The 17,128-nt window shown below is 39.1% G+C and overlaps 1 protein-coding gene across 1 annotated transcript in view; it reads left to right on the forward strand.

Moving 5' to 3' along the window:
- The window catches only part of tut1 (terminal uridylyl transferase 1, U6 snRNA-specific), a 34,839-nt gene extending 17,711 nt beyond the window's left edge, over positions 1–17,128 (forward strand). Inside the window, exons 4-10 of the mRNA XM_035405194.1 lie at positions 14–128; positions 233–360; positions 7,373–7,599; positions 10,898–11,007; positions 12,943–13,065; positions 13,275–13,367; positions 13,484–17,128. Of these exons, the coding sequence (XP_035261085.1) occupies positions 14–128; positions 233–360; positions 7,373–7,599; positions 10,898–11,007; positions 12,943–13,065; positions 13,275–13,367; positions 13,484–14,721 (2,034 nt within the window). The 3' untranslated portion in view covers positions 14,722–17,128. The remainder of the gene's footprint in view (positions 1–13; positions 129–232; positions 361–7,372; positions 7,600–10,897; positions 11,008–12,942; positions 13,066–13,274; positions 13,368–13,483) is intronic.

Genomic DNA, 17,128 nt, shown 5'->3' on the forward strand with positions numbered 1-17,128 from the left:
TGTTTGTGCACAGGTGAATGAGCAGATGCAAAGGGTGGTGGAGAGCTTCCAGCTGTCTGAGAATGAGAAGAAAGTCCGGCATTTGTTGGTAGAGCTGCTGCATGGAGTCTTCACTGAGTTTTTCCCAGGTATATTCCCCCAACCACATTCATCATCTCTTCTGTCTCAAACACAGATGAGAACATTGAAAGTTATTCTGTGATATCTGTGTGTCTACATATGTACCCCTCAGAGTGTTGCCTCCAGCCCTTTGGCTCCTCTGCCAACACCTTTGATATTCACTCCTGTGACCTGGACCTCTCCCTGAACCTGGAGAACACCACAATCTTCCAGGCCCGTGCCAAAGGCTCTTCTAATAAGGTGTGCAACCCAGCCGTCTTGTCTGTTGGATCTGTGGTAGCACTTTCCAAATCATAGGCAGAAAACCATCCTTTATATTTGAGGGTAAGAAATTCATATACTTGTCTAGAGATATATTTATCTGGTGAGCAAGTGCATACCCACCCCATAATTTTATCACCCGGAAGATAAAATTATGAAATGTATGCTTATGATAACACCTGTTTCCAGTAAAAGTTCCAGTGCTGAAGTTCATTTGGTACTGTGTGTCAGATGAGAAAAGGCCCCTAAAAAAATAATAGGAAAATATTTATGTAATCAAAAGGTGTCTAAATATCCTCCCCACTACTCTGATGAAGTGTCAATTTAAAGTTCGTCTGGAGGCAGAGTATCAGGCGCTGCGCTTACAGGTTGTACAGGTAGAACTTGTGCATTGGTTTGAAAGGTCCTTTCTTCACCATTCATTTTGCATAGACTTAATCTACAAGGAAACCTCCCTTTTCATGCATTTTACACTGAGCATTGATGGCAGAATTTTGCTGCAATACTCTTTCATAGTTCAGAGTCACGATACCAGCAGCCGTGTTTTCCTTTCCATTGTCTTTTGCCACTATTTCATCATACCATTTAACTTGCTTGATCATTTGAGCATGGGGGTACAAACTCTCCTTTATCATCTTGCTTATACTGTTAATTTATTAGTTTCACCACGTAGATTCAAAATGCACATTGTTTTTCATCTCTTCACCGTCAGAGTCAAATGAACTCGTAAAGAAATGTTTCTCAGTACTGAGATGGTCAACTTATATAGTTAACAACGGGATAAAAATAATAATTAAAAACATTTTTCCATCTATGTTTTTTTCCCCTCCATGCCGTCTTGCAATTTCAGATTGATAACTCTTTTAGCTAGCCAAATTCAGCAAGAAACATTCAACGACAGGCAATTGACAAACAAACATCACTTATATTAGATACACCGTAGGGGACTCAAACCCATTTTACACATAAATCAAAGGATCCATCTTTTGGAAACTGCCATTTAGGATCATCTCTTATATACCAGTTCCACCTTTTCAGATAGGGACAACTTTCAAGTCTGTAATGAGTATATCTTTAAAATGCAGGCATATTCTTATGGCGTGATGAAGAGCTCTGTTTTTCTCCTATTTATAAATACAGTGGTTTAGGGTTTCACTTGGTGCTGCTGCTGCGAGAGATCGTCCTGGCAGAGGCAAATTTGCATATATTGTCTTTGTATTTCCACAGGAACTGCTTGTTGGTTGAAAAACCACCACCAGGTGTCAAATGTGAAAACTCAAAACCATTTCTGACAGTGAACACTTCAACTTTGGGACTTCCAAGCAAACTAGAACAGTATCTTGCATCAAATTACTGCTTATTTTAACTGGAAAGGAGGAATATTAGTGACAAGCTGTAAATAGGGACATGCTTGTTCCCCGTAACATTTTGTGTGTATTTGAGTGAAATGTACGTCTATAAATGGTTATTCAATGAACTTCATGGTCAGACTGAAACTTAACAATAGACTAGTCAGATTTTTTTAAGTACAGTCAAACGTCATCCATGTTAGTTTCACTTAGGATATAGTGAAAAAGCATCATAAATGTCAATACATTTTTGTTAACTGCTGCTATAGTCGGTGTTTGAATTCAGTCTACCAAATGATTGATGGAAAAGAAATTGGTCACATGTATTGATTTATAAGCACACACCAGATTGGTCTGTATAGTAGACTATTTAGTTCTGTGTTTGTTTTTAATGCATAAATAGGCTATGGATAAATTAATTAAACTTTTCATTTATTTAATGTAAAATAACCTAATCTTGGTTGAAATTGAATGGTCTGTTGTAAATGAGATAAATGCATCCCATTTTGATGCTGTACAACAATGAAAATAACTTAATTCACAGGTCAGTACATCGTCTTACAACAGTAGGCTACATGGAAGTTTTCACGTAGGCTACAGTAATTTACGGTAATGGTGATAAAAATCCAGCATAAATTATCCGACACGATTAAGTTATAAACAACTGAAATGGGCGATTACTGACAAGTACATTTTCACAGTAAATTTTTAACTGGCAGTATAACTAGTAATACTGAAAAATGGCAATGAATTAACTGGAGACAAACATTTTTTTGTCTTTTTTTTAATGTGGAGAATATCTGTATCAACTCTTCTATGATGGAATAGTTATTCATTCACAGAGCAAGGTAGGCTTATGAATGAATACCATCGCATATCTACTGGCTAACGTTAATGCAATGCGACTGAGGGCTGAACGTTTCGTAATACATAGAAAATAATTGAACAGCCTCAGTGGCTCATGGTGAAGCCACACTTGTACGCCGTGGTGCGGCGACACCGCCTCCATTCATTTTGAATGAGAGGTGGCAGTGGCCCCCTGAAAGGCATGTTGGGATTGCAGACGGCGAGGCCACGGGGGAGATGGCGAAAGTTCAACTTTGACCCCCATGCCGCGGTAACCAATTAGATTTGATCTAATGATCCATCAACTAAATTGTCCCCATTTTTTTCTTATTTTAGTTCCACATTCTGTCATACCACATTCAAACTAAATGGAAGACTCACTGGTAATTGCAGTGTTGGGTTACCCGTCTCTATATGATCCTGCGCTGCCCTCCTACAGAGACACCAACAAGAGGAATTCAGCATGGAGGAAAGTCGCTGAAATTGTTGGTGTCTCTGGTATGTCGATAGCCATTACCGTGTAAATTTCACAGATGCAATGCTGCCGACGAAATTAAATAGGGAGCCTAGTTTGTCGTAATAATTCAAATACAAAATGCAAACTTACATTTTCATATTTTTTAAATTTTTATTCAAACTGGATAATGGTAACATGAAACATGACATTAAACCCTGTCAACATTTAATAAACACGTAAAAAATAGGTGACGCCCACAAACAGCCGATTATGAGGACGTGGCGTCGCCGCGTACAGTGTGGCTTCACTGTCAGAATGGTCAGAAGTTCTCAGAACTGATCAAGTGGCTCCACTGACATTGCTGCCTCAGTGAGGTGTGCTTCTTGTGGTAGGCCAGTTGTACGAATAGCATTTTATCGTCAAACTCAATATGAATTGTTTGTGAAACAGGTAACTCTAACAACTATGCTTGTGTATTTGCTAGCTGATCGACTAAGAACATTTAGTATTCATAAGCAAATCACTTCATTGCTAACTTTTAAAGTTTACTGGTTGTACAACCCTGCTTCATGCAATGCATAGCACTCATATCACATCATAAACATTAATTACAAGGCTCAAAATTAGTGGTAACCCCAAGTTACCAATCCATCGCAAATGAGCAGTTCCAATGAGTAAATATGAACACATTTTTCATATGCTCTTGCTTAAAAATATTGGGTGTGTGACGCTTTTCTGTCATAGAAACAAGATGAACCCAACAATAGCCCTAAGATATGCCAATGCACCAGTGAAAATGCTGCTCACTGAATAACAAAGAAAAAAAAAACTTATACTATTTCTACTGTCAATATCTGGGTCTAAATATGGGAGAAATGTACAGCCTTACCATACCATTGGATTTACGCATAGAGATGTCCCTTTTGAGTGGTAATATATGGTCTTGGGCAATTCCGTTTATGAGATATACGCTCATTTGTGACACCTAGGTGTCACAAAATAACTGCGTAATACCGCACGTTGTTTTCAGTGTTCTCGCCCTTTGCAGTACAATCTGGCTTGATTTACAATTAATCTATCCAATAGGTGACAGTATAAGCTTTCTAACGATGTGTAACACATCTAATTATACTTTTGGAATAGCCTATGTAACTGAAAGTTGTGAATCATCATCGCCGCCTTACGCATTAATTCTGTGGTAGCAGTAAGAGACACTGCACTTGACAAACGTTATCGATCAGTTTCGTCTTATTTTGTAAAATATTATTATTGAGGACGTCTGAGCATAGCTAAGCCATGTGTTTGTTGATAGACCTAGCTGACATAGTTTTCTGGAGCAAGTCTGAAGAGGAGAACAAATAACCATTGATTCTCTGTCTCTGTCTATACACTGAACACAGATATAATTTCATCATCGCTATGTAAGTATTACTGCTCAAAATATATTGGTTATATGCGTTATTTTTTAAATTGAGTGTCTTTAAATAGGTTAGTGGTATTTTATAATAAGAATATTTCACACTGTAACATAAGTCTTGCTGGTAGCTCTGTAGTGTTTGTATTTTCAAGCACCAGATTTGACGTTTCGAACATCGCCAAAACGTGGTGGACGTTTGAATATTGTTTTAATGTCATCCCATCCCAATACAAGAAAACATTACATACTGTAGAGTACAGAAAAACATACGAGAGTTAATGATTACACATTTAGCTATGTGTACCACATTGTCTGGCAATGTTTTTGCATTATTTTTTATCTAATATCAATGTTTCATCTTAAACAACATAAGGGGCAAATTTATATGCTTTATAATAGACAAAAAACATTTTTTATTCATTTTTGGAGAGATTATTCATATGTTTCTGGACCCCTAAACATTTTAGACCCCTGTACTGACAGAAAGCTCCTAATTCCCACTTGAAAATGATGCAAAAGTGAGTTTCTTGAGTCAAAATAGTTGATTTGCCAATACATGATAATGTTGTGATTTACAGTACAGCAATTAATAATTTTGGATAAATTTGGAGACACTGGGTACACTGCTTATTATTGCTTCATAGATTTTTAGTAGTTCTGCATATCCACTTTTAGATTTTAGATTTTTTAGATTAGATTTTTTGCTAAGATAATTGCATTTGTGGCACTTTATTTCTTACAAAATTTTGCATATAAACTAATTTAAGTTGTCTTGTAAATGGTACAAATGTCTTGCTTCCTTTAAGCCATTGTCCAAGTCTCTGTGATGTTCACACCTGTAGTTAGAAAGCTTTAAATAGGGTACCCTCTAAATTGGCAAGAATTGGGCCGATTTGGCATCTGCGCAAAGGGGTTAATCATACCTGATACCATTGTAAACATACAAACTTTAGAGACCAATTGAAATGCTTCCAGAGAAAAAACAAAAAACAAACATTACCACTCCAGTCAGTTGGGTTTTGATATGATCTTGCAACTTCTATGCAAACACATCACATGATCGCAGAAAAGAAATATGATTGTTATTATGCTTTATTTAATTTTTGTTATGATTTATTGCCCAGCCCTACTTTTCTAGTTATTCCTTTATTTAATAGTACAATCAAATGCAGCAGAGGCTGCCATTTCACCACTGGTTTCACTTCATTTCTATGAATAAAATGGCACTATTTTTTCAACAATAGCACTCTGCATAGGCTATATAAACTATATGGCGCATCCACATCCACAGTGTTTCAAATTTTGAGAGACACAGAAAGAGGCCATGCAGACAGTCTTTTCACGGGAGCTTGCATGCGCTGGTGCATATCAACTTCCACCAAAAGCACAAATAGGCCTTAACCCCTTTGTGCAATTGCCAAATCTGGTCAATTCTCACCCATTTAGGGGGTGTTCTATTTAATGCTTTAAAACTCCAGATGTGAGCATCACAGATACTTGGAAAATAGCTTAAATGAAGCAAGTCAGTTGTACCATTTACAATATTAACTTTGATTATCTTGGCGAAAATGCAAAAATTAAGTTGTTCTCCTTTAGTTTGAAATAAAATTTTGAGAGCTCATATATGAAACTATAGGTAAAACTACATGCCCTGGATCATAAACCCTTTGACCACAAGTGTGCAAAATCTGAGGGTGATATCCAGAAGAACTGTATATCTATGAAGGCAAAGGTATGCAGGTGTTCCTTAGTGTCTCCGAATCTATCCAAAATATCTAAATTGTGCATGGTTGTAAATCATAACATAGTCATATATTTCACTAAAAAGTGAGAATTAGTCTTTTCATCAGTATAGGAACTGAGAGGCCTTACAGCGGCATAAAATGTGAGTGGGGTTTTACGCATCGCCATTGTAAATACCTACCTCCACTTTCTATTTGCATGTTTATTTCTCAAACGGATTGTTCAAGACAATAAATGACCACTGAATCTTTAAAGGGACAAACTTACACATAAGGCCTACTGGTAAGATTGTATATTTATTCCATATTTAGTCGCAGTTGTTAGATATGATAGCAGAATGACATGGTATAATTCCACAAAAATCCCTCTTGTTTATTTAGTTATTCAGTGAGCAGTGTTTTTTCACCACTCTCTATTGGCATACCTTCGGGCTATTGTTGGTGTTATCTTGTTGTTATGATCCATCCATCCATTATCTATACTTGCTCATCTTGGGCAGGGTTGCAGGGGGTGCTGGGGCCTACCCCAGTGTGCATTTGGCGAGAGGCAGGATTACACCCTGGACAGGCTGCCAGTCTATCGCAGGGCACACCATTCACTCACACATTCATACTGATGGGCAATTTTGAGTTTGCAATTAGCCTACCTGCATGTCTTTGGACTGTGGGAAGAAACCGGAGTACCCGGAGGGAACCCACGCAGAAAGGCTCAAGCCGAGATTGTAACCCACAACCTTTTTGCTGTGAAGCGACAGTGCTACTCACTGCACCACCATGCTGCCCTGTTGCTATGATGGAATACAAAATTTTGGTCGTGGAAGAATATTTTTATGAACTCCCAGTTGGATGCTATTGTTCAGTGTGTCGTGCTGGGGAGGCAAAGTTTCAGATGAGACTGCAGGGAGGGGGTGCTTGTTAAATGCTTAGAAACTTCATATTTAGCATCGTTGCAGTTTGTTATTTCCACTCATACTCATTTGGTCGCAACTCATTTAGTTGCAGGAGCAATGAATGTAAGTGTTGAGCAATCTCAGAATGACGGTGTGCTGACCTCGGGGGGCTTGGGCTAGGGGGTTATAATCAGGCTGTTAGTTGCCTGTGTTGTAGTGATGGAATCTGAACTATGTGCTGTAATAAGCTACTGCTTCTGTTTGTCTTAATTTTGTATTCTTTTGTTAAGGCTGAAGAGTGCCAGTCAGAGGACGTACAGTCAGAGGACTCCATCCTATCTGACATTGACCTATCCACTGCCTCTGCAGCTGAGGTACTGGATCTAGTAGCACTTGTCCTGAGAAAGTGTGTGCCAGGAGTGCACAAAGTTCAGGTGCTAAGCACTGCCCGTCTCCCTGTGGTAAAGTTCGCTCACCGGGAATTGGGCCTGCAGGGGGATATCACCATAAATAACAGGTAAGTGCTCTATAGCTCTGAGGACAAAATGGATAATTTTCACACAAATACAAAAGTAACTAGAGGCTTGTACTTCCTAAAGAATTACAGAAAGTGAGTGCTCCACATCAGCAGACATTGTTTCTAGGCAGTTGCCGGTGATTAAATTTGGTGCCCAACCCCCAATCGGCTACATCCCCTGGGACTTGTATGACCTTATGTCATACACATTTCCCTCTTGGACTGATTTCCACCAAATTTGATATTTTGACGAATATCCGTTCCACAATGATTTGTATTTACTTTTGTTTCGTTCGGTCATTCAATTTCCGAGATGTCATTTAGAATTTGTAGCACTTCCAATTGGTTGATTTCAAGGTCCTTTCACACATAGTGTGAAGGGAGAAAACCAGACATTCTGGTCCGGACCTGTACAAATAATTTGAAAACATTCAGATCCAAAATCAGGCATCTGGCAACCCTACCTGGTAGTATGAAAGAAACCCTAAGCAGCCCCGGCATGCGGGATGGAATATTGCCGTATTGACATGGTTGGCGTCAGTTGAATGCTACAACAGGCACTCTGCAATTTTTATTCATGTTCAAATTTTTTGTTTGCTGTGGATATTTAAGACTTTGGCTAAAACTAAATTAGAGGATAACTTAATACGCTGCATTTGTTGCATAAAAATAAGCTGTGTAACCAATGGCATATTACAATTAAGACTTTACAATTGCATATAGACCAGTTTTATCATTATATAAAGTGACTTTTTTTTTGGAACATTCAATTAAAATATATTAGATCAAGTTAAATTACATAACATTAGATCTAATTGAAGAGCCCGGGAGTTGTTGGAGTCACTTCATTTCTCGAGCAATGACAATGGAACACCTGCCATTACTTTACAGCTTTATCAAGGTTTATTATTAACATTAATTTTGCATTAATGTTAACAATCATCTGACCTTTGTGAAACATTAGCACGTCATGAACAGTATTGGCTATCTATTCTAGTAATAACCCGCTATAAGTTGTATCACTGGGAAATCACCTTCAAGACCACAAATTTGTTCAAAGTGATCAATCACAGCATTGTTAGCTAACATTTGCTAGCATTCCTAGCTAACATTTAGCTAATTTTTTTGTCTCAATATATTCAACACAAAAAAACTATATTAAAAACAAATTTAAAAAAAACATGCTTACATTTACAGTCATAAGGTATGTCTGTATGAGATTTGAGCATTTTAGAATTTGGGATTTTTATGCATTCCTGCATGCAGCTTTGCTCAAACTTGGCCATGTTAAATGGTTGGTGGACAGTGGTTTTCAGGTCATTCTGCAAATTTCAATGGGATTCAAGTCTTGGCTTTAGCTGGGCCATTATGGATTACTGACATAGTTTTTAAAGTGTGATTTTGGTCATTGTCCTGTTGGAATATAGATATTTGCTGCCCTCTTGCAGGCTAAAATGGGTTTCCTCAAATATTTGTATATTTGACTCAATCCATCTTGCCAACATGCTAACCAGCTTATGAAAAGCATCCCTACAGCATGATGCTGCCTTCACCATAATGGTTCCTATTGTATCACTTGGTTGATGAAGTTTGTTTGGTTTTCACAAAACAGTGTTTTGATTTCAGGCCAAAAAGCTCAACTTAAAGTAACAATTTCAAAGATTTTCATTCAAATAAATGTCTGTTAAGTTACTATCTATTGCCGAATTAGGTAAGACAATGGTGATTGAGCCTATTATTATATTAATTTATATTATTATTATTATTATAATTTATGATGAAAGAACTGGGTGTCTGTGGTGACATTCCTGGGAAAAAATCACAAGCGGCGCACAGTTAGTGACACGTTTTCCATCACCCATCAGTGGTTGGTCCGCCAGAGAGGGTAGGCGGAGCTAACACAACAGGCTCGCTATTCAACTCACTTGTGTGTGAGCGGCGTACTGTTTTTTCCAGTGTCTACTAGTGTTATGGAACCCTAAAAAGTTTTTGTGTAAGATGAGAGGTCATATTATTTGTTGATGTAGATTTCGTATTACAGTTAATGACAATGTAATGTTACTTAATTACGTAGTTATTTGCACAGCTAACGCTAGCTACCGGACCATGTCAAGAAAGGCAAGCCGTCTTTATACAGAGCATTAGCCCCAGGGTACAGGTGGAGCAAAGCCGAGTCTGATTTCTGTGTAAAGATGTCAAGCCGGAGAAAACTAAATAAAAAACAATACGGCAGTATGGATTAGTGTTATTATTATTTTATTACGCTTCCTCATATGTTCCTTCAGCCTTGATGCCCTTTTTTTGATGAAATCTCCTTTGTTTTTGTTTTATTCTTCTTGTTCTGATTGCTAATTTAACGCCCAGCTCAGCTTTATTCTCAAACAGGTTAGCTAGCAAAACCAGAAACACCAGGGGTAACATTTTGCAAATATCACACAATAATCATTCATGAGAAAGACAATGTTTATTGTGCACGAGATACATAATTGCATGAGCCACAGCGAATCCCGCGGAATCTTCTCTGCAGTGTAAAGATTTTCATACCGGGCAAAAGTGGATAAAGAACATCTGTGGAAATTGATCATCACTAATTCTACCCCAGGTCTGCTACGGCATTTTAACCCAGCTTGACAGTGTAAAGACAGCTTAAGTTAGCCTAATGTTAGACAATGAATGAGTATGTACATAATGTTACTTTTATAACAACCATTTTTTATTCAGTAAATAGTAAGTGTTATAGTTACCGTGGCCCAGGTGGCAACTGGCTGACGTCACACACAGGCAACACTGTTTGGAAGTTAGGAAGTGAGGTCCAAAAACACACCTGCAATTACCGCTTCTCGCCATTGGTACCGCCAAAGAGAACGAAACGGAAATCTTCGAGATTGTAACTTTAAGTCTCATCAGGCCAGAATCTTCTCCCAGATGATTTCAGTTTGTATCATATTGCTTCTGGCAAACTCCAGGCATTACTTAATGTTGGCCTTTCTCAGAACTGGCTTCCATCTAGCTGCTCAAAAAAGCCACTCCAAAAGGCCATGTCTGTAAAGCACTGCACTAACTGTTGTTCTTTTGTTGCTCTGGCAAAAATAATTCTGAAGGTATTGCAGATACTGTATGTTGCCTGTTCCACACCTGACAGGCGTTGCTCCAGAGTCACATGGAGAGGTCACAAGCAATATGTTCTCAGAATATTGGTCAATTGCACTATTTGAGAGTAGAATGCAGATGTATTTTTCCCTGCCTGGTCCCCTTAAATACGCTTCTCCCCCCCCCCCCCCCCCCACCCCCCCAATAGGCTGGCCGTCAGAAACACGTGCTTTCTGCAGCTGTGCTCCAGGGTGGATGCAAGGCTTCGCCCCCTAGTGTATTGCATCCGCTACTGGGCCAAGCAGAAGAATTTGGCTGGTAAGTCACACAAGAGTGGCCTATGCTCTGCATCACAAGAATTTCTAATACCATTATGTAGACACAATATATACATTTTTTTGCCATTAATTTAAGGCTGCTTTAATATCGGAAAAAATTAGAGCAGACTCCCACATATGCCACTAATCCACAAGCAGGGGATTGTCAAATATTACACATGGTTATGGTACCATTTCTCAGGATCCATGCCTTACATATAAAAAAATTACAACTACACAGTAAAACTGTTATATGCACATTATTGGTGAGCTAGCATTTAAGGTAATAATCTAGGCATGTCAAGCCAGGACAAACACTAATTGAAACCTGTAATCCATATTTCTGGCAGCATAAGCAGATCCACAATACACAATTTCTGAATTAATATTTAAATCAAATGGCAGCTTCAATTTTAATTTAGAAATGCCAGTTGTGTATTGTGGATTAATCTGTTTATGCTGCCAGAAATGTGGATTACCATTTTCAATTACTCTGTTTGTCCTGGCTTGACATGCCTAGCTTATTACCTTAAATGCTAACTCACCAACAATTTGCATGTAACCCTTTTACTGTGTAGTTGTAATTTTTTAATAAATGGTAAATGGACTGCATTTATATGGCGCTTTTATCCAAAGCGCTTTACAGTTGATGCCTCTCATTCACCAGAGCAGTTAGGGGTTAGGTGTCTTGCTCAGTGACACTTCAACACGCCCAGGGCGGGGATCGAACCGGCAACCCTCTGACTGCCAGACAACCGCTCTTACCTCCTGAGCTATGTCGCCTAATATCTAAGGCTTAGATTCTTTGCAATCCACAACAATTGAAATTACATTGATTGTATGGAATATTGGCAAAAATTGGTTTCCCTACAGCTTAGTCCATTCGAATCTGTGTAATATAGTGTAATGAATATAATCTGTCCTCTCTTCAGTTATAGACGGTGGAGGCTGATTTCGACTGTAGTGTGGCTCTATATGGATTGCTATCTATCTTGGTAGATGCAGACAAGCCTCTGGCTTGTGTAGCCTGCATAAATACAATTGTGTGTTTTGCTGCAAAACTATTGTATAGGCGAGTGACTACGGGGTGCACATATCCTGAGTTCTGTATGTATGTTCGGTCCTTTAAACTGCTAGGTGTGCAGTGGTAAGAGTCAAAGAGGATTGCCAGGTTAAAGTGAATGTAATTTATTGTACAATGTGTTAATAATAGCAATATACAGTGGTGCAAATGTGTGTGTAGTTGAATGGCTAAACGCATATGATGCGTCGGAGAGCATATTAATGAATCTTCTTGAATCAGTGCACTTTTCCCCTTATATACAAGAAGATCAAAGGAAAACCACAAGTCATCAAATAAACACACAATCCTAACAAAACAAAACATCAATGAAATCATAAGAAAACATCATCTCTGTAAGCATGCCACACCGGGTTAACCTTTGTGTCTGGCTGGGTGGTAATCCATAGGTACCAAGATCTTTAGTCGGCACCCCACCACCAGAGACACCAACTTGTTCCCCATGACATTGGCTTTCCTATAATACGAAACATGATTACATTGTATTATGGAGAACCCGAGTTTTACATAATGCTGATCTAGTAGGATGTTTTGCAACTGAGCAGTGTCTCTTTATCACACCTACTGACAGCGGAGTAAACAGTCTGTTTTCCTTTGTGGGTCTGGTAAGGGGCACACTTTTGTAAACCACCCTACAAATATAACTGTCAGACTATGTACAAATTGTTTGAAATCCTATCCAGGATCATATTTGCATTCTGAAAGTCAAGACACAGAAAGAGCTGTGCCACTGACTTTTATCTGCATGATTCCTTCACAATTTCTGTTTACTCATACTGCAGTGTGGGTGAAATGAGAGAACCTAAAACAACAGCAAAAATTAAAATGTATAGCTCATGCATTTCTTTTTTCTAGGCAACCCATTTGGTGGTGGACCATTACTGAACAACTATGCTCTGACTCTGCTGGTCATCTTCTTTCTTCAGAATCGGGACCCTCCTGTTCTTCCTTCTGTAAATCAGCTGAAAGAAATGGCCTGTATGTCCAGCCTGTGGCCAACCTGTGATAAACATAAGAAGCAAGAATACCAATCATTTCTGGGCTCCTTTCACAACAAGGGGATTATAGTATTGTAATATAATGTTTATGTTTACCTGAACATTATTCAATTTTTTTGCAATTAGGATTAGCCTTTAGTGAGGTGTTAGTGTGAACGTGTGTGGTCATATACTATGTTGTGTTCCCAGGTGAAGAGGAGGTCTGTGTGATTGAAGGCTGGGATTGCACCTTCCCCAGCCAACCCATTGGTGTGCCCCCTAGCAAGAACACAGAGGATCTCTGTAAGTAATGAGGGTGCACTGATAATAATCAAATTGGAAATGTGTCCATTTGTCCCAGATGGTCCATTCCCAACACTGAGCATTATTTTTTATCTTGCAAATTTGATTTCTCTCAGGTGCCCTGCTGGCTGGCTTCTTCACATTCTATGGCCAATTTGACTTTGCTGGATCTGTCATCTCCCTTCGGGAGGGCCAAGCTCTGTCCATCACTGGCTTTCTCAGTAAAACAGAAGAGGAAGAAGAGGTGACAGGACAGCTAGAAAAACCAGGGATCTGTGGGCTTAAAACCGTCAGACTTGGCCCTGTCAATGTGCTGGATCCCTTTGAGCTGTGCCACAATGTTGCTGGCAATCTGAACGAGCGTACGCAAAAGGGTTTCTGTCGAGAGTGTGAGGAGGCAGCTAAATACTGCCGTAGCTTGCAGTACCAGTGCAAATCCACAAAGGGGAAGGAATGGGGGCTGGTGCGGCTGTTTGCACCTCTTGGTGGGGGAATACAGGGGTTGAGCAGGGGAACAGAGCGGGAGCTGGCTATTAGCATTCCCTTCAAGGCAGCTATGCTCTCTGACTTGATCCGCAACCAGCTTCGCTTGGCTGGAGGCCACTTTCGTCAGCTGTGGTTTGAGAAAGTGTGCCAAGCTGTGGTGTGTGTGTTCCAGAATGTGCTCAAGTGCAGGGTGGCTCCCTCTGATAAGCCTTCAAAGGTCAGGGTGAGCCAGGAGGAAACGGAGCATGATGCTGTGACAGACACAGCTGCATCAGCTCATGCAGATTCTGCAAATGAAGATGTGAAGGATGTCTCCATAACTGACTGCACTCTACCAGTAGGTGAAAATGGAAAGAATATTCAGGAGGCAAAAAATAACTGTGCTTCAGATGCATGTCCCTCCTCTTTAAGTAAGGGTTGCAGTCCTGAGAACACAGACCATGTGGGGTTAAAGAGGCCCTTGTCATGTGGAGATGACACTCTGGTATCACCTCCTAGCAAAAGACAGATGCTGGATTCCACCGCCAAGCATCCTTTAGCCCATTGGCACTGCCAGCTGTTTCACAGAGTTTGGGTAGGGCGCAGAAAAGTGAGACACAATGTGCTCAAGAGGCTGCGGGAGGCCTCCAGGCCTGAAGAGGGCACCATAGAGCTGGAAACTCAAGTAACTGAGTGTATTGCTCAAGAGAATAAGGAAGCACAAAAGCTACTAGAGTTTACACTGGAAGCAGAGGTGCTGGGTTGCACAGAAGACACCCAGACTATTTTGAAGTTCACTCCTGGTGAGGACTATGGAGGCCTCTTTCAGGACTTTTTCCACTTTCTGGAGTCCTTTCTGCCAAAGATGACCGAGAAACTCCTGGAGTAGAAGTAGAGAGAAAAGATGTCAACATAGTATCACTAGGTTAATGCATGTTTTATTAGTTTAACTTGGAGCCATGGAAGAGACTAAAAGAATGTGTACACTGTACAGTAGCTCATAAATACCAAATGCCATTCAGCCAAAGATTTTGAAACTGCCCTGACTTTTTAGGAAGCAGTGAGAATTTGGTTTTGAAAAAAAGTTTTTTTTTTAGTTTTCATTTTCATAACTGTATCCTAATAATATATTATACTGATTGATATAATATATTGATAGATTGTGTTATTTCCCAGCCCAGTTTTTCCCCAGGTTGAGGCCATATACATGTGTACTCACTTGCTGGCTGTCTGAATTCGCTCTTCTGAAGTTACTATTCAGAACTCACATACTCCTAAAAGCAGGAGTATGCGGGTTCACCGATCAACCAGCAGGGATCCCTAGATAGCGCTGAACGTGAACCCCTAACTGAATGAATTTTCCCATTCCATGGGTGACACAATCACCAATTGCCTATGGAGTACTGGCCACAGTCGACATTTGGAATGGTCCAAGTTCATTCCAAGGCAGTGATGCTCATCTGTGCACTGCAGCATGGTACCTTTAGCAAAGGAGCTATCCAGCAGACCCAAAATGTCTTCGCTTTAATGAGAAGTATGCCATTTTGCTCAGAGTGCACAAAATGTACTCAGTGTACTTAATAATAGAAAATGTTGTTTTAAGATGGCTGAAATATAACCTACTTGGCAGAAGCTATTATGAATGTTTCTAAAGGTCAGTAACAGTTTTCTATGGCCTGGTACATGTGCATTCACCAGTAAGTGTGACAATGAGTGAATGAATTGAAAATGAATGAATTTAAGAAATTCATTAAAATTGAATAAATGCCTCACAAAATAAAACAAAACCTCACTGTCACTCATCCTCTATGTACAGCACTGTCTAATACACTCTCATGATGCCAATGTTAAATTAAACACCTTATCTTAAGCGACATGCATTTCTTTTGAATTATACAAAACTCAAAGGAACAGCAGTAGGCTAGTTCAGCTGTTCTCAAATTCAGTCCTGGGGACCCCTGTGTATGCTGGTTTTTGTATGAACCACAATTGCAGTCCTAATCTTAATCCTAATCCCAATCTTAAAGTGTGCTTCGGTCCCTGATGTGATTATGCGGTGTTGGGTTTTGCAGTGTTTCTCATTAATTAACTAAACTGTGTTCGCCCGCCACTATTTAATTTGTACTGCCACAGTTTCAGAATGAAGAAAAAAAAAATTTTTTTCTCATAATAAACATAAAAGATTTCTCTGTGCTTTTTACACCGTCAATTCAGCAATTCACCCTTGCTATACGTGCACACAAGATAAGAGCGGGCCTTCGGGACTGGCGGTAGTCTCTGGAACATTCAAATCCTGAATCTCAAAGCCATTGGTCCATAACACATTCTGAGACGACATTGAGTTAATTTTCTATTTGTTACCTAAACTGACGTGAATGTGGTTTAAAACATTATTTCCAGCAACAAGTTAGCAAAGCTATTGGTAACTCTGAAGCTTAAAATTATGTTTATTACATGACACTGATGAGTGATACTGTGGATATTTGCACTCCTGTATGAATTATTAGTGCCTGGCCAAGTTTGATACAGTAGCCTATTCTCTGAGGTTACTCTCACTTCATTTTCAGCGATATTAAGGCAAAGCTATATCCTGACTGACATGTAATGTTATGTCTATTATATAAATGTATTCAAAGCTGTTGATTGTTACTCAGTTTCAAGTACTGTTTTAAGCTGAATGTTAATACCAGATGTTCATGTAGTTGGAATATCCTTTCTAGAGAATCTCTGTTTGAAACCCGTTGATCAAATATTTTAGCTGTTTGAAAATGTTTGGTGTAATGTTTTTTTCTTGATATCTTAACTTTCATTCAACTCAAAATCTGACATAGCATGCAGTGCCATATTTTTACTGCAACATTAGAGTGCGATTCCAAATACATTTCAATAAACCAATATAACACGGGACCGCTTTTACTTAATTTCTTTGGTGGGTCAAATGTAGCCTTGAGTGTCTTAAGCTGAGTGTTACCAAATTAGGCTTGAAAAGATCTGTGGAGAATGAAATTAAATAATTATCAAACAAATGTAGAACTCTCATAATATGGCTGCCAAATCAACAGTTGTGGAAATTTTTTACTAAAACCGTAACTCATGAATGCATTGACTGATCATAAAGAAACTTGGTACATGTGCAATTACTGCTTTTGAGGCTGTTTGTTTGGCATTTTGCCAATAGGCAGTGCTGTAAGGAAAATAAATAAAAATGCCATTTGCTGGACCAATCAAGTTGAATCTTTGTATGCTATGTCTTTGTATCAGACTGGCATTGGATGCACAATGATAAAGTAATATCT

The sequence above is a fragment of the Anguilla anguilla genome, chromosome 2 (assembly GCF_013347855.1).
Source record: "Anguilla anguilla isolate fAngAng1 chromosome 2, fAngAng1.pri, whole genome shotgun sequence".
In the NCBI taxonomy this organism is placed as follows: domain Eukaryota; kingdom Metazoa; phylum Chordata; class Actinopteri; order Anguilliformes; family Anguillidae; genus Anguilla; species Anguilla anguilla.